The sequence below is a fragment of the Leuresthes tenuis genome, unplaced genomic scaffold, assembly GCF_036924035.1.
Source record: "Leuresthes tenuis unplaced genomic scaffold, fLeuTen1.0.hap1 SCAF_23, whole genome shotgun sequence".
In the NCBI taxonomy this organism is placed as follows: domain Eukaryota; kingdom Metazoa; phylum Chordata; class Actinopteri; order Atheriniformes; family Atherinopsidae; genus Leuresthes; species Leuresthes tenuis.
Genome location: NW_027325377.1, coordinates 7950956 through 7969686, shown reverse-complemented (window position 1 = coordinate 7969686; position 18731 = coordinate 7950956). Strand labels below are relative to the sequence as shown.

Here is an 18731-nt window from a genome sequence, read left to right as displayed (position 1 = left end):
TCTTTACAGGCAACAATGAGTTCTCTCTATTGTGATCTGATGTTATACAAGGTTTTCTAAGCCATAAAGTAGTGATGAATGTCCCATAGTGTTGATGTCTGACACTGAAACCAGAATGAACGCTTTTCATGATTGATGATGAAGAGACATCCGATTTTTAACCATAAGTGACAGGTCAGTGTTGATTTAACTGTCAACTAAGTGGAGGGTCAGTTCAGTAAAATGTGACAATATAAGTGAAATGTTGGTATGTCAACAGTCAGATTGAACCGTACTGGGACACTAATCTATTATCAACTGTATTCAGCATTGATTTTGGCCTGAAAGGAAAAAACAATCAGCCCTTTGTGTTGAAGAAATGACAATGAGCAATGGAGAGTACTGAGGGAAGGTGTTCAATAAACCAAAATTAATCCCAAATCCCAAAATGGGGGGTAAAATATTAGTTGCATAAAGGATCAAAACTGTTCAAAGATTACAGGTTTTTATCATCCAGTATGTGGATATATCCATAAATGTATCTGGTTTAAAATCACAGTTATAAAATATAGAGACATATAAGGAGAAGGAATAAAACAAATGCAGAATAAAAGCAGAGAATCTGCTACCAGAGAGGAGGAATAATAGAAAGAGAGGAGAGGGAGTTGGAGTGAGAAGAAGAGCTTCTGGGCTCAGCCGCAGAGATTGCCTGTAGAACAGCCAGATAATGTTCTTTTCTGTCAGCTTAGTGTCAGCGGCCTCTCTGTCTATCTCCCTCTGTCATCTCACAGTGAATCCCCTGCCTCTCTATTGTAATTTGTCCCTTTACATGTATCCTCCTCCTCCCTGTTCCTTTGTGTGAGATTGCTATTACTACATCTTCTTTTCAGGCTGGACTTTAGTGTGGGTGTCTAAATATTGTGAGAAGGATCCCCTGTACTGATGAGTTTACATAAGACGGTAAATCTGCAAGTAGGCAGCTAAACATTGGAAGCATGAGAAGCAGAGAGAAAATCTAAACATTGTTTCCACAGCATGAATGAAACACCTGGACCAATGACCTTATGTAAGATGGTAAATCTCTGAGTGGGCAGTGGCATAGTTGGACTGTAGTGGGAGAGCACAAAGGTGGTGAGAGGAGCTGTTTTGAAGGAGCGGAAAAGAGTCTGATTGGTGAAGACACTTGAAAAAATGGAAGTGGAAGTGAAGAATATTCGAGAACAGAGTTTATAGAGTCTGGGAAGCATAATAACTCAAAGGCATGCAGCTTTGTGTCAGTTTTCTGTACTTACTAACTCTATTTGGGATATTTGTGGTGTGGAATAAAGCCATGTGCAGACAGGCACATAGACAGACACTACAGAGTGACACGTTCATCCTTTTCGGAATTGACATACTTATGTCCTTTTTTGCCATAGCGTTAACTATTTTTCCCAAGCACCCAAACTTTAGTTTACCAGTTACACTGAGATGCTCAGGTTCAATGATTAATTAAACAGGTGAGAGAATCAAATGTCTGAGTTCCCAATCAATTGGGAACCCAGACATTTGATTACTTGAGTCAATTTGAAGCAAAAGGAGTTTTCAGTGAAGAAAAGTCTGTATTGAAGGAAATTAAATTGTCACAATGTATATTAGTCGAGGCTCACAGAAAGAAGACAGGCTGGTGAAGAAAATGATAAACCTTGTTTCCAAACCAAAAGTACTGCTGTGGCAGGCTGTCCAAAAACATAAATCTAAAATATAACGATGACACAAACACAAAGTTGAAACCATGACAACCACCAATTCTTTTTGTGACATGTACCGAACAGAAGAAGAAGATCAGCGCTCATCATTGTGTTCTTATATCATGACAGACGAATTAAAATATTTGAACTCAGTCTTAAGTAGAAAGATAGATTACTACAATTATATTCTAATATTTACCAAATATTTCACAGTTGTGAAACACAAATATGTATACCCACACAATCACATGGAAAGGTGCTTTTCTCCAGAAAGAGCTTGAATGGGTGTTGGAAAGATGAGAAGAAGAGCACAGCAGAGGAAGAAGACCGTGTTTGAACTGATTTCTGGTTTTCTCGTGCTCCCAGTCCAGGTGGGTCAGTAGATGTGACTGATGGGATACTTTGGTATGAGTCTATATGGTGATTTTTTATTTATTCTTTATTGTCTAGAACAGTCCAGTTTGCTCTCCCTTCAAAAATGTTGGTATTTTTACAAAGAAGAATATAAAGTTCAGTGAACTGAAACACAAAGTGTTTATATGAGTCAAAACCAATGTGTTCACACACTTGTTCTCGTTTCCTAAACCTCAGCGAGGGGCGTGGATGTGAATGTGTCAGAGTCATTACATCCACAGTGCCACTTCCTGCTGACTCTTAAAAGATGAATTACTTTACTTCATTTGCACACATAGAATAACAAACGGACATTTGACAGCTTAGATTCATGCTACTGAGTTCATCCCCCTTGAAAGTAATCTATGAGCTCAATTAGTAAAAAAATGAAATGAGGAGGGTCACTTTTTGGAGGACGGGAGATTAAATGGGGCATATTTTAGGACGACTGAAGAGGGGAAAAAAGTTTGAAGAAATGGAACGTAGAAGATGAGAGGATTATGAGAAGTCTGAGAATGTACTCAGTGAGACGAGGAGTACGTTTTGAAAATGGTAATGTGACCGGAAATATGTTTCAAGAGATGAGTTGATGAAAGAGGAGAGGAAAGAAGTAGTTTTACTTTGTCAAGCGTTATAGAGAGGGGAGCATCATGAGTATGGGAGCCTATGAATAACTCACTTCCTAGCTGTACTTTTGCCCTGAAGCATATGCTCTGCTCTTCTCTTCTCTTCTCTCTGCCCTAATCGAATCAGTTGTCGTGTGCATGGGCAGCATACTGCACAATTAGTTTGGGAGAGTTGATTTGTGCAGGAGCTATTGCTTTATTGTAGTGTGTGTGTTTCGACTGTATAAGACTAAATTTGACTGTGTAAGAAGACAATCTTGGCCCAATTGGACCTCTTCTCTGAAGCTCTGAGCCAGGGGCTGATGCAGTCCTTTGAGACTCGGGGAGAGCACTGAAGACCTTTGTTCTACATGTGTTTGTCATGTGGCTGGAACCATCCCCATTAGCTGCAGTACTACAAGTGTATTTGTGCTGCTACAGAAAATGTCAGGAGGTAGAAATAAAAACTAATTACAGCCGGTTTGCAGAATGAGTCCCTTTATCAGAGAAGTAGCAGCAACATACTTTAATGAAGCCAAAACAGGGAACAGTTGTGACTGCATACAATATGAGTGATTAATGTTTTTGGAGCAAAAGATTATACTAGTCTCATGCTATAGTAGCTTAGCACACAGACTGGAAACAGGTGGTGTCAGCTGGTTTAGCCGTGTCTGACATGTTATTAATCTGACATGTTGTTCTGGATGGGGATTTCTCATCTAAGACAAGAATTATGATAATAAGATTTTTCAAAATATCTTATTTTTCATGGCTGGACTAATCCTTGAACACTTTTAACATTGTGAAGCCCAGAAGTCCCATGAGATAAATTTTACAGATGGGAGGGAAAAGAAAAAAAGACCAAACACATTGCATCTAAATCAGTGGAGTTACTGTTCTTGGCTAAAACTGATTCACTTGCTGTTCGTAGAAAATTGGACAGTGTCTCATTTGTACCCATACACAGAAAATAATGCTGAAGTGACACAATGTATTCTACTTACCAAAGTAAACCTGGTTGTTTTACAAAGTAAACTATGGTCGTCATTGCTTGTTTTTTTTAATCTCCTGTTTAGTGGTCACTTAGGTTTAGCCCTGTTTCTTTCTTCTACATTCTAAGGTTTTTGTCACTTTCCTTTTCCTTTCCTCCTGTGTTTGTGGCTCCTGATTTTCTTTAGTTGAATACCCTCGTCAATATCTGTCCGTACTATGTTATCGTCAGAGTTCTTGATCTCTTTTGCTGTCTGAATTTTCTGATTTATGGACTTCCTGCCACGGCTGCACTTTTGGTTGCAAGAGTAGGAATAAAGTTCCATTTGCCCCTCATCCTCCTGCTTCCTTCTGTGAGCTGCATTTAGGTCCTCACCTTCCATAACTACAGTCATCTGTAATACCATTCGTGTGTTTCCACTGCGGTTTATGCATTCTTTTCTAAACTCTCTGCTTTATACAGCTCCTTTCGGTTGGGAGATGCTGCATTAAAGGGACATTTTTTTTGCTTTGCATTTGCAAGGGTCTTGTTGTTAAGAATCACCACTTCCTGACAAATCCCAGGTTTAGCTTTTTTCCTCCAAGTATCTTTTTTTTTTTCAAAAAAGAAACTGCCAACAAAGAAATAGATACATGCTAGTTTTACGGTGCTTTTTGGTTTTATGGTTGGATTGGTGAACTTGAACTGCTCGCATTTATGAATGTATGTCTTGACACGATCACTCTGATGCAGTATTAATGAGCCCTGGTTTTATCGAATCAGCACAAAGATGTTCTTTTCACACAGTTTTATCTCCTCAACATCTAATAGTCAGAGGTATAGGAAACACGACTATGGTTTACTAATCTAAATGTTCCCCATCATATGTCGCCATGTGAGGAAGTTTAAATGCTAATGTTTGGATCTGGTGGCCTCCATTAGTGTCTGATACTACTGACTACTGAACGTGAGCTAACAGATTCTCCTTCTGTGATTTCTTTTCATGACCATCTACTCAACGGCTCTGTCTCACTTCCACACCAGGTAAGACAGTTGCTTCTAATAAGATCTTTTGATATTTTGCTTGTTTGTTGTTTTATAGCATGGGATGGTAAGATTGTTATTGACTTTAGGTAAATTTATATAAAAGTATAGAGGAATTTTCTGTGTTTCTTCCACAGACTGATTGAAAAATCATCACTAAATCATCACATTTTCCCCAGAAGTTCTCTTTTATTTCCAGTCTTTGATGTGTGTGAGTCTTGTGGACTCTCATAATGACAGTGTAGACAGGACCGGCACCGAAGGAAGTTTGCAGAAAACGTCTTTGAATTTTGGGCCCACAAACTTTGCATTGGAAGTCAAATCAATCAGCTATATATATTTTGGTGGCTGTTGCTCAGGAGGAAGAGATGTCTGCCGGACGGAGGTTGGTGGGTCGATCCTTGGTTTCCCACTGCAGCCACATTGCTTGCGGCGGATCCATTGGTGTGTGAATGTGTGTGACAGAGAAAAAGCCCTGCATAGCCCGTATTGTAATCATTTGGATGTCTCCTGACTTGGAAACAACACACACTGCAGTCCTGTGAAAAGTCCACAGGCAAAGGTTTCTGCTAGACATCTATTTTCTGGTGTTAATGCCCAAAGTCACTGTGATTGTGTATCAGGCTAGGAGTGCTTTCTAAATGCAGATTATATACAGCTTGATACTGCGTAATACTAACTTTAAATAAGCCTTTAGCAGGAGAATGCTGTTGATATGATAGACTACCTTTTTTTCTTCCCTTCCATCTATAATGTTGAGCTTCATGTCTTTTGAACTCTTTGTTAACAGTCACTCTAAAGATCTCCCATCATTATCATGGAACGCATCAGAGAAAGCAAAATATGTCATTTTTTAGATTATTTCAACGGTGATAAAAAAAAAAAGTGTTGCACTGCATTCTGGTAATACTACAGTCAGTTATTTCTTCATTTTCAAGATAACAAAGAAGCATTTTTTGTATTTTTGTAAGATACCAAAACCAGTAGTGTATTCACATGTACCACAATGGCCGCATTTTGCAGTCTTTCTACTAATATTTCAGTTTTGTCTGCCATGTCCTCTCACTTGCACTGAAATCATAATCTGAGATGGCACAGACACATGCAGGCAGGAAACACCGTCCTCCTCTCTCCTGACTGGCTGCTGTGACTCGTGACTCGCTTTGGAGAACACACAAGGACGAGAACAAAGACAAAGGCGTGCTTAATCTGTTTTCAATGGGATCACCAGTTTATTGGAAACTATGTGTTTGTGTGTGTGTGCGTGTAAGAGAGAAAGAGAGCCAGGTGAGCGCTTGCCCAAGTAGGATTTTAGCATCTTTTGTTCAGAAGAGAAATAGTGCCTACCTAATTCTGTTGGTGGCACAACAAGACCAATTCCCTATCTGTGTGTGTGTGTGTTTGAGGGATTGGGGGGGTGTTAGATGTCACTTGTTAACTGCCCTTCGGTCCCTGTGGTTCTTTTTCATACATGGTCAGGTGAGATGGTGACGTTTGAGCAGGACCTGAAACATTCCTCTGTGTCTGATGTTCAGTGATCAAGGCTTCTTTTTTATTGTTTGATGATACATCCCAGAACTCGTCATTTACGCAGTGACAGGGATTTTGGCCTGATTCCTAGTTGCACCTGATTTACCTCATGTGAGGTAGGACTAATTGTTGAATTATTAGTGTCAGTACTGAGAATCTCAGGCTGGACCCTGACCATGTTCTGCTTGTAGCTGGAGGACAGGGAGCTCAGTGACACACACATCTCAAATACTTTTGCTATTATATTTAAGCCCACTTTTAACTGCCACACCACAAAGATGGTTCAGTCTTATTTTCATACTGGGGAATGTTGCCAAATAAATGGTAAGTAGAGTCTAGTCTTTTCAAGTCTAGTTGTCCTTTTAAAGCCCTTTTACATTCACACACACACACAGTGTTACAGTCTATATAGTGTTGTCACCCATCTTCCCTTTTTGGGATGGTACACTTTTCTGTCATTGCAAATGTTAACTTTTACACGTTAGAATGCTTTTTTAACCACATAAAACTAATTTATAGGGGGTAAACCTAATTTCAATTGTACCGAAATGTATTAGTCATGTTAGCTTAACATGGAGAAAAATGTCTGATTAATATTTACTTGCTTATTAACATTTAATGCATCATATTGATCAAGTCTTATGAACAACAGTGATTACATAACATCATCTAGAACGGCGTCCAAGGAAGTTACAAGTTTGCAGTAGCAGAGAAATGGACTTGTTGGTTGTTCTGTCTTCTTCTATTATGATTAGTGTTAATTGCTCAAGTTGTCTTTAGTTTACCTTTGTGTTGCATTTGAGAGGCTGGGACATCACTGCAGTGACGTGTCCAGGGTGTATCCTGCCTCTTGCTCAATGGCAGCTGGGATAGGCTCCAGCCCCTTCGCGACCTTGAATTGGATTAAACAGATATAGAAAATGGATGAATTAATGGGTTTTTGTGCCACCCCTTTTAAATTTAGGTCATATTTCTATGTTGTTGAGATCGCATTGACATGAACACAGTGACAATGTTAAAGCACTGCTAGAGGAACACAGCATAACCAGAAAGCAAAGCCAGAAGAAACATGCTTAACAGTAACTTTGTGCAGGGTTCAGACTGACAACATGAACACTGTACCAGAGGTGATTAGGGACTTATGAAATCAGACATGGCAATCAGAGATTTGACATAGTACGTCTGTTTGCTCCACACTCAGTCGGGTTACAGAACATATCATGGAAGAAGGAAGAGCTATAGTTCCATTCAAAGATAAGAGCAACTGCATGTGAAGTTTAAAATGTCGTCCATGGAAGAGGACAGTTAATGCAAAAATCCCTTTTTTTCATGGCTGAGAACATTTACTCGGTGTGTCTGAAGTCACTCCCAACTCATGGAGCCAGAGAAAAACACAACACAGGCATTTTGTTTTGGGTCCCATACATCTGAAAATGTGACACTCTGTGAGCTGTTCAAATTTTCTCAGTAGAAGGTTATTCAGCTTCCTCCCTTTTTATCTCTGCCTAGCTTCAACTTCAGATAATGCTGCAGTCACTGTACCTCCAAAATGGGAAGTTGAAACTCTTTTGCTCTTGCTTTTTGCTTTGATAATAACATTAACTCTCATCATTGCTTAAATAGCACACTTTAGTGAAGAAATAAGCAGGGGTGGGAATCTTTAGGCACTTCACTATTCGATTCAGTTTTGACAGTTTTGACAATTTGTGTCAGAATTGTCCACGTCCGCATTGTGATGCATGTAGAAATAGTTTTTAAGCCCCACCCTTAGAAATAAATGAGCTAATAATGCTCTACCAGCACAGTGGTAAATATTTAACGCCCCAGAAGAATCAGACCTTTAATTGGTGTTTTTTAGTTCTGTTGTCATTACCCAACATTACCCATTTGTCATTGAATGCACCATCAGTACAACATCAGTAGCTGCCATTGGAGAAACAAACATCGGTGAAATATTGCAACCGTTCAAAGTGTTAGCTGTTAAAAACTTTTTTAAAAAACCCACAGAGGAATAGAGTAATAGTGAAGTCCAGAGTTTATGGAGCCCATATGTGACGGAGGAATATGATGTGAATTCTCAGAGGCGTTATTAACCTGCCAGCTGCTGTTAGGTTCTGCGGTGTGGGTTTAAGCCCAACCAGAAGCAACAAAGTGTGAGTTTAGTTTAAGTTTAGAAGTTTAAAAAACAAGCAGTTATGCTGTGTTGGTCTCGGACACAACCCACAGCCACGGCTGATGGTTCATCGTTGAAATGGCCCTTCTCACCCCTTCCTTCTTCCTTTTTAGGACTTTGTGGTTTGTTGTAGGAGACACTTGAAAGTGATTTTTTTTCTCTGATGAGTGGTATTTCCTTCCAGCTGTCTGCAGTGGTGGTACTTTAGAGAACTCTGTCATGGGTTCAGTTTGAAAGTATGAGCCCACAACATATTTTGTCTGTTCAGATGGACTTGTTTTTATCTATGAAGCTTTAACAGCCCCAAGCTGAGTAAAAATGAAAAGTTAGTTCAGTCTTGTTGTTAAAGCAACAGTCCAAGATTGTATATGAATTCCTCAGACTAAGAGATTCCATACTGAGAGACAAACAGGCTCCAAAATGCCATCCATGTTCAGATGTTAGAGAGCAAACATGTTAATGTCAGCATTTTTTACGCTTGCTGTTTTCCCAGCACTGCTGTCTCTTCTCTTCAGAGCTGCAATGTCCAGAGACAGGCGTGAACACAGACCATAGAGAGCAGAGATGATGAAGCTGCTAATTAGTTAATCTCTTTCTGCCTCTCACAGGAGAAAGGGAGCATAACTGTATTTAGGGCTGTTTGTAGACTACAGGAGTCACCTGACGGAAGCTCGCCACAGGGAACTGATCATCATCAACACACACACACACACACACACTGAAATAGGTTGAAGGGGGATGGAGAGACATCTGGCCAACTAAATGGGTTTGTGTAATTATTCAGAAATAAATGATGATGAGTTATTTGCCTGTTGCCTCTACTCTGGTTTGTCTTTGTTAACTGTAGACGCACCACATCCATGTAACAAGCTACACACACCTCTGTGAAACACATTTGTGGATGCAGATTTTTGGTTTCCTACAGAGATGATGACCATGTGGAAATGTTCTCCCCCAAAGTGATTGATGACACCAAAGCTTAGCCTTATAAAAATCGTAGTGCAGCAAAAGTCCTTGGATGACACGAGTAACATTCATATTGGAAGTGTCACGGACAAAAAGAGATTTATGGCCGAGGTATTTGTAGCACGTTGCAGTGTTGTCTTAGAGCTGGAGCTTTTATAATTTACAACTGGCTCATCAAATTTACTCTAGATCCTCGTGGGCCTCGTGGGAAATTTTCATTTGTGGTACAAACATGTTTATGCTGTCACTCATTATAAACCAATTAGATCTGTCTATATCCTTACAGGTCCCTCCCCCTCCCTCTGTGTTGTGCTTTGGCTCTGCCCTTCAAGACATCACGCAGATACACAAACACAACACACACACACACACACACGTACACACAGGGGCTAGTAACCATGGCAACTGAAGAAGTGAAGACTCCTCCTTGGTTGCCTTCACTCTTGGTGGATTCTTGCAGGTTATATCAGTAGAACAAGAAGCACCCAGAGGAAATAGATATTTTTTCACAGATGCCTGTCTATTATATCTCTGTCAGGCCAAAGTTTCATCAAAATGACAAAACTTGCATTTTTTGTTGCAGATTTTTGCCTCAGGCAACTTCTAGGTTTTAGGCTTCACTTCCTGTAAGGAGAAGTCATCATTATGGTTAATTTTTTTTTGTAAAATGAATTATAAAATGATGTGCTGTGGATTGACTTTGAAACTACTGCTTTAATGGTAGATGTAAATGAGGTACGGAAGCACAAGTTTGTGGGCTAAATTAATGAGTTGCTCTACAGAAGTAGCCTGATATATTGAATCGTCCACAGGTGTATGAGGTAAATAAATGCACTGATGACGTTGCAAATGGCAGCGCTTTGAAAACCTCTCTTCATTCAACTTGTTGTGAAATGTGTATCATAGGTATGCCACAGCACTGATCCATCTTCTCTTCAACTTGGGACATGTGTTTGATGATAATTAGAATGTTTTCTGGTGGTTCTCCCAATCAAGGGATGAAGACAAGGAGTTATTGAGGACTGTTCAAAAACAGCTGAAAAAAAAAAAAGAAAAAGGGGAAAATAAACTCAAGCAGAACAGCCAGTCAGCAGAAGTGTGCAGGTGTAAACACCTGAGTGGTTTTGTCAGGGACAAATGGGCGGGCCACGTTTTGTCAGAATATCTCAGTCAGCAGTGGTGAGTTCCTGCTCCTGTGTAGGAAGGCCGAACTGTAGAGAACAGGTAGCATGTGACAGACCAGCAGTGCCTCAGGCAGGACTGCTCAGACTACAGGGATGAACACTTCTGTGGTCATTCGTGTATATATCAACGTATTAATGTTTATTTAAAGAGCACTGAGCACAATGAGGTTTCCTAGATCTCCTTTGTAGAGTCCTGAAGGCTCCTGTGTCCTGCACAGTGTAAACTGTGAGTAAATGAAGCAGATGAGCCAGTCAGTTATTCTGTTTGCATTCCTTTCTGTGTCTGGCTGACAGGCAGAAATATTACTGAAAGCAAACACCCCATTGTGCAGTTTTTGTTGCAGAAGCATGCATGTGGTGCAGTCCAGCCCACTCCTGCACATAAACATTCAGAGAAGGCAGAAAGAGTTAAGAACAGTTGGAATGCAGTTTAGTTGTGGGGGGGTTCTCTTTAGAACAGGATTTATTAGGATAAAACTGTGCCGTTATCATGTTAGTGAGAAAGCCTGCATGAAAATGATAGTTTTTATCTTCCCAGGAAACACATTGGGCATCACAGTAGTCTAGACATTGTGGGTTTAAGGTCAGACCACAATGTGCAGAAACAAGAACTGCTTAATAGTTTTAAATCCACAAGGTTTGTGGCCCACTCTGACTTATTCAGCTGTGATGTTTTTCATTGTGCCTGGTTTTCAAAGGTTCCCACTGCAATAGCAATGAATCAAAAAGAACTCTGCCATCTTCAAGTTTAATAATTAGGAATTCCTGCAGCACTAAGTACACCTAATATGTTAATTTTTCCTTTGAGGGAACATTTAAACAGATGTTGGAGTTTTAAGGACTGCTGCCGTATATGAACTGAGAGAAAGAAGTGAACTCTATTTCAATGGCCGCCTGAAAAAAGTTCTAAAAGCTTCACACAGTTTATCCGCTCCTCCGACAGATGATGCATCCATCTGTTTACATCAGTTCTTGTCCGGCTGGCTGTTAAATAATTAATCATGTATATGTACACACATGATGCTCCTTTTGGCTTCACTTGCTGTGGATTGCATCCTGTGACTGTGTTTGGATAAGTTGCCCCTTTGTCAAGTTAAATTAAGTTTGCGCCTCTTTGACGGTGCTAGATCAAGCTAACAGTGTGTCAATAAGAGAAAAAACACAGTACAAGAAGTCAGTCAAATGCACTAATTGTCTATCATTTAAAACCTTTAGTAGTATATACTAGTAGTATATATGATTTCTTGAATTTATGTTTTTATGCTGTTTTTGTTGGTAATAAAACTATTGAATTAGGCCAAATCCTTGCATGGAACATTTGAAATGAGTCTCTTTGTAATGTTATTATTCTCTGGCTTATAATGAAAAGTCTTTTAAGTAAATGAGTCAGCCTTTGTAAACAAAGCCTCATGTGACTTTTCATGACTTTGGACTGACAAAGAAGCGGATGAAAAACAAAACACTCTTTTTACGAGAGGCTACTTGTAATGCAATAGATGCTTAATTTCACAGAACTACCAAGTGATTAAGAAAGAAATTTGAATTTGAATTGTATGTGCACATAACAAACCACTACCGTGTGTTCATTTCAGTAGAGGTACAAATCTAAATGAACCAGTGTTGATCCATTTTATCTCCGCTCTGATGGCCAGCTGCATTGAGAAAGTTGTGGTATCTGCATTGATATCAGCAAACTGGCTTTTTCTTTTCAAATCCTGTAAAACTTGGCTGGCTTTCCCATGCCTACAGTCTCTTTTTCCCACTCTTGTCTTCTCACTAACCCCACCTTTGTGTGGGGTTAGGTTAGTGAGTGTTTGTGTGTGCTGTCGGGTCTCCTAGCTCAAAGCCTTACATGGAGGGAAAGACAGGTAGACAGAACCAAGACACTTTGCATCTGGCAGTTGCAGCATGCTGTTGTTGTAGCAAACAGCTCCCAAGTGAAATATGTTGTAACAGTGTGAAACTACCAGTGAAAGAGGATTAATGCTTAGTCAACCTTCCTTTGGTCAATAAAGATCAAACACATAAAACCAAAGAAAGGACGGGAAAAAGAAGGAACAAGAATGATGCATTGAGGTCGGTTGCTGTTAACATGTGAATACAGAGCCACAGCAGCTGAGGTGGTTTATCAAAGCCTGGCTCAAGCTGTAAGCCTTTAGTGTTTGCTTGTGAATCTGTGGTGGGGAAACCCCAGTAGTGCACAGGACTCGCACCTAGTTTTCCTCAGAACTCTGGAATCGTGAAACCAGAAGATGGTGAGTCAGCTGGTTATCAGTCAGTGATTCTGCTGATCTGAGACCTCACGGTTTTCACACCACCAGGTTTATTGGAACTTACTCACATGAAATACACAGACCGCACTTATCAAACTTTTTCAGTTTGTTACTCCAGAAGTTTTTCATTGCCACATATTAAACAACATGCAGGGCCGCTTGGATCTGATGTGGTGGTTAGCTCTGTCTCCTCCTGGCAGGAAGGTTTCTGCTTCTAATCTCAGATTGAATCTTTCTGTGTGGAGTTTACATGTTCTCCCTGTTGATATATATGGGTACTCTCCTGATACTCCAGCTTCCTTCCACAGTCCAAAAACATGCATGTGAAGTTAACTGGTGATTCTTGGTTGATCGTGCATGGTTATTTTTTTCTTTTGTCCCTGTGTGGCCCTGTGTTAGACTGGACCTGTCCAGGGTGTACCCTTCCCTATGCCCATTGGCAGCTAGGATAAGCTCCATAGGATATGGAGAATGAATGAATTAATAGATGAATGAACATTCAGCCTGAATGTATCAGGAATCGAAAATGCCACAAGAGTCAGCGTTAGACCTGTGTCGACCATCCTAAATCAGTCTCTGTGGAAGTGGGTTTGATTTTTCTGGATGACTCGTTTGAGACTGGCATACAGCACCGTCCACCTGACTCATTGTACCAACTGGCTAATTGTTTGCTTTTTCAACTAAGTAACTGCTGTTTTAGGTTATACTGGCAGATTAATCAGTTAGTGGGCTGGATTGATCATTTTGAGTGTCTTTGTTGCTCTTTTATGTTCTTGTTTATCTGCTTGTACTTGTTTGATTTACCTCCGTGATGTGTGTGATTCTACAATATGAAGAGGCTCTTAGACTTCTGGTGTGCTCAGTCATGCATGAGAGGCTTTTATGAAATTAGAAATATTAATCCCAAAAAGAAATTCTATGATCTGAATTGTCTAATGCATATTCTATGTATCTGCTCTTGCTTTTATACTGTTTGAGGTTCACTGCTACTACAGTTGTCTTTGTGTTCAATCTGAGTACATGTTAAAGATTTTAAATTGAGCTGGAAAAACTGTTGATTTACCTTTAAAAATAATGAACAGTATGAACAAATGGAAGATTAGAACATCCACAATGAGCAGTGATACATTAACACCTTAAATTATAAACAAGCTGTGCAGTAACTTGGCATTCATGCAGTTATAAAAGTGACACCTGGTCTGAAACGGATATCTAACACACTGCATGTTCCAAGTCTTGTAAGAGACTGTCTCTCTTTCAGTGTTCTAATAGTTTATTATCTGGCACCACCATTAAGTGGTGCAGATTTAAGCTTTAGCTGCCCAGCTCTTGGCACCTGCAGGAACTTTAAAGAGTTTTTTGCCTCTCATCAGCTGATATTTTACTGGTTAATTAGTGACCATGAAGGAACTGAACAGCTACACAGACTGCAGCCAGCAATGAGTGCTGACAGAATAACCGCTATTGATCTGGGCCTGCTCAGGCATTTGTGTGTGTCTGAGGGTACCTCATTAGTAGTTCTTATGTGGACTGATGTCTGGTCATAATGAGGCACGTTCTTTTAGGGTTGGGCAGAGGTGTGAGTTAGGGTTTATTTTAAGCGGTGCACAATGTCAATGTCAGGGCAATGTCCTGGTAAGTGTTTATAAAGTTTTATTCTTTGTTTTTATCCATCTGTACAAGCAAACTCAAAAAGCTGATTGTTTTTTCAGGTAAATTAATTCCTTTATTAGATTAAATTAATTAATATAATTGAAATGGTGATGCACAGACAGAAGTCAGGAATTACTCAATCATCTGTCACTCAATGATTTGCCCAGTCATTAGAATGAAATCAAATTGTTCTGTCGCTGACTCAAACTTTTCTTTGTTGATCACAATTTACAGCAAAAAGACGACTATTTGTTGCATCTTTTTAACTGATATTTCCTCTCTGAAGATGATGGTGGTGATGGTTGGGACACACTGCTGCCATCTACATTTAGTGATTTAGACGTTATTCTTACCCTTTTAGTGAATGGACCGCCAACTGCTAATTTCTATTATTCCAAATTGAGATTACATTTGCTTTTGAATGCTTTTGAATGCTTTTCCTCGCCGTATCACAATGCTCTCCACATTTGAGGTGTTTTGAAGGCTCACAAGTGGCAGTATTTCACCATCTTTTGCCAATATGAAATATAAGCAACTGTAATGAGTGTATCCAGTGAAACTTGAATCACCTCTTTGAAAAGACCACCTGCTTCAGTATGCACAGAGCATTTGACTTTGCCGTGCGTTCTTTTTTTATTACTTTTAGTCCCCATCTTTCCTTCGTGTCATCCCATCTCCCTTCTTTCTTCACACCCTCCCACATTTTCCCTCTGGAGTCTGGTTTTTACATGCAGACAGCACAGTGCCTCGTTTTATCTCTCTTGATATTCAAAGTGACATTGCCTTTCTCACGGCGTCACCCTGTGCTTGTGAGCCTGCAAGCAGCTGTGGCTCTGCAGTGTCAGAGCGTAGCAGAGTTGATTGTTGGTCACGAGTTAAGGTTGAATTTTTAGGTGTGCACAGAGATCTGTTCAAAAACATGGCAGTTCAAAGCTGATTTAAACCTTTCTGCAGAAGGATACCAGAGACATGTGGATACACCCACATGCACATCACACAGGGTTGATAATCATCATGATATAAGATATAGAATGCAGACTCTTCTGGTACCTGCATTTATCCAGTGTAGATTAAATGCATAAAGATGAATTCTGATTAAACAGACGTTCTTATTTCTTATCCAGCTGTTTTTTTTACATTGTAAAGAATTGTGGGACATTTATATTGGATTTCACTGCAGTTTCATATGAAAACACATTGGTGTTAATAGTGTGATATACAATGAAATGAAAACTATTATCGATTCCTGTCTATTATTCAAAGCAGTTGTTATTCACAAACATAATCTCTAAAAAGTTGTGAAAATCTAGATGAAATCAGAATGCATCAATTTATAAATCTCACAAACAGATATTTCATTCACAGTAGAACATAGAAAATACATCAAATGTTGTAATTTAGACATTTTACAGTTTCATGAAGAATACTAGTTCCTCTTGAATTTGATGGCAGCACCATTTTGAAAAAAGAAAGTTGGGACAGGTCCATGTTTTCCACTGTGTAGCATCCCCTCTTCATTTCTTTTCTTCTTTTAACACCAGTCTGTTAATGTCTGTGACTGAGGAGACCAGTTGCTGGACCTTTGGGAGGGGAATGTTGTCCCATTCTTGTCTTATAGAATTCTACCAGCGAGTGCTGAATTTTATTTATTGTATTTTGTGTTGAGATACGCAATGACTCTGAAAAAGATGTGGTCTGGATGGAAGCATATGTTCCTCTAAAACCTGTACATACTTTTCAACATTGCTCGTTTCCATGTGAGCAAGTTCCACAGGCACTATTGCACCCCTATACCATCAGAGATGCTTTTGAACTGAGCACTGAAGACAAGCTGGATGGTTCCTCTCCTCTTTAGTCTGGAGGATGTGGCCTCCATGTTTTCCAAAAAGAATTAACATTTTTGATTCATCTTACCACAGAACAGATTTCCACTTTGCTTCAATCCATTTTAAATGAGCTTTGCTCCAAAGACAGCTGAGTTTCTGGATCATGTTCACATATGGCTTCTTCCTTGCACGACAGAGCTTTAACCTGCATTTGTTGAACTGTGTTCACAGACAATGATTTTTGGAAGTGTTCCTGAGCCCAGGCAGTGATTGCCATAACAGAATCATGTCTGCATTTAATGCAGAGCTACCTGAAGCTCCAAAGATCACAGACAGCCAGTACTGATGTTCAGCTATGCCCCTTTTGCACAGAGATGTCTGCAGATTCTCAGAATCTTTTGATGATATTAGAATATTCAAATTCTTCACTATTTTTGCATTGAGTACCATTATTTTGAAATTATTCCACAATGTGTAGATAGTTTTTTTTCTTTTTGCAAATTGTGCAAGCTCTACACATATTATTTATAAAAATAAATAAGGGTATATATTGATGGTCACAACTTTTAATATTTGCAATCAGAACACAACTAACCAGGTACCGGAGAACAGGGTATTTGGCTGATCAGGTGACTTTATCTGAGCAGCCCAATAGTACAGCTGAAAAACTCAGAGCTCCAGTCCCCCAGTTTTAGGAAATATTCTGGATGTGGAGTTCTTTCAAACGAAAGAGCTTATCAGTCTGTTGACAGGTTTAAAAAGAGGTATGTCTGTATAACACCAACAAATGGAAATTAATCTAAAAATGTGTCAGCACATTCATTTCAATTACATTAATGCATCTGAGAAATGAGATTGGAAGTAAAGTGCCGTGTTACAGGTCTTTAATCTCATCTAGCAATAGAGTGTAGTGTACATTGAAGAGGGTTATAGGAGTTGGAGATACAATGCTGGTTGGTTGTACAGGATTGAGTGATAAACTGTCAAGCAGTCTCCAGATTTAAATAGGAACGCATCTGGCTTTTATGGAGCCGGACAGGGATCAACTGGAGTGGTAGATTTTCTTATATGCTTTCTATTCATTTAGATATAGTCTTGAGGTTAACTGGAAGTAGTGGGATTGGACAAAAGGATACACAGTCTGGATATGAAATGTATTTAAAAAGAGTTTCAGGTTGAAGTCATAAGACCTGATAAAAATTCTTCATGACATCCATCATGTTCTGGAGTTTTTCCACAGAGAAGTGACATGATTACTCGTTACCTCCTCTGGTGTGAATGGTGAGTTCAGCAGTTCCTTGTCTTTGTCATAGACTGAAGGGAGATCTGTCTTTTCCTGGATCACACATGCACCGTGTTCAGAGCGGTTTTCCAATGCAGGCTGTTAATGAAACATTTTGGAACGGAGCCTATATTGACACTGTGACATGTTTTAATTAACAATTTATTGACTTTTAACTTTCCTCAGTAGGGCATTTGTTTGTGAGACTGTTTCAGATTTACAAGGTCCTTCTTAGGATGTTCACTATTATCTAAAAATAATTAGATAAAGATAAACAATATCCACTGACCTCTTTTCACAGCGTTTGCAGCATTCCACACAACTTCAGGAGAGTCAGAGGACACTACGCTGTCCTGCTTACATTGTTCTAGCCACTGTAAAACGAGGAGTTTTACCCTGTTTGTGAGAATACTCGTGAGTCATTATTTTTATAGAAAGAGAGAAGACTCCTACCAGGACACTTGAATGCGAGCAAGCTGCTGGGGTTGAGGCAGAACAGATACAATGCTTGTCATCAGGTCTTGTCCAACAGTTTATGTCAAAAACTTACTCGCTTACATTGTGCAGTGGGTTGTCCCTGTGATTCCTTAAATGGTCACAGTCGTCTTGTAACCTTGCTTTTGTATATCTGAGCATCTTGATGATAACTTTTATACTGACAGATTTTCTCTAATTCATTTTGCCCTGCTGCCAAAAACAGTAAAACAGACTCTCTCCATTTGTCACCCGTCACAAAAGTGAACAATTGAATAGTCAGCATTTGCTTTTACACCTTTGTTAAGAAAAGAAAAAAAGAGGTTACACCTGTAAATGGTCAGATATGAGTATGTGGCATATGCATATGGGAATATTTTGGACCTCACAAGTTAACTAATAATAAGCAGTTCAATAGTGCAGACTTTGACTCTAACTACTTACTGAGTTAAGTGAATATATCCTGTAAGTAGTGGGTATTTTGATACCTTCAATAGTTCACTGGGCATTTAACAGTCACTATTTATCTTTACACCTGTGTAAACATGCCAGGCACCATGCTGGTCACTAGTAAACCTTGTGAAATATACTCATGAACTAGTTTGTTCCCGAGGCTCGCTTGTACATCAGAAAGCTGATTTTGTTGCAT

At 39.4% G+C, this 18731-nt stretch overlaps 1 protein-coding gene across 11 annotated transcripts in view; it reads left to right on the top strand.

Annotated features, from left to right (window-relative positions):
- Positions 1-18731, top strand: part of plekha5 (pleckstrin homology domain containing, family A member 5) — a 155888-nt gene that overhangs the window by 32450 nt on the left and 104707 nt on the right. Inside the window, exon 4 of one of the 11 annotated variants that reach the window (XM_072377883.1) lies at positions 4722-4767. The exons of the other annotated variants lie outside the window; for them this stretch is intronic. Coding sequence (XP_072233984.1) covers positions 4722-4725 — 4 coding nt within the window. The 3' untranslated portion in view covers positions 4726-4767. Of the gene's footprint in view, positions 1-4721; positions 4768-18731 lie in introns of those variants that run through there. 11 annotated transcript variants of the gene reach the window in all.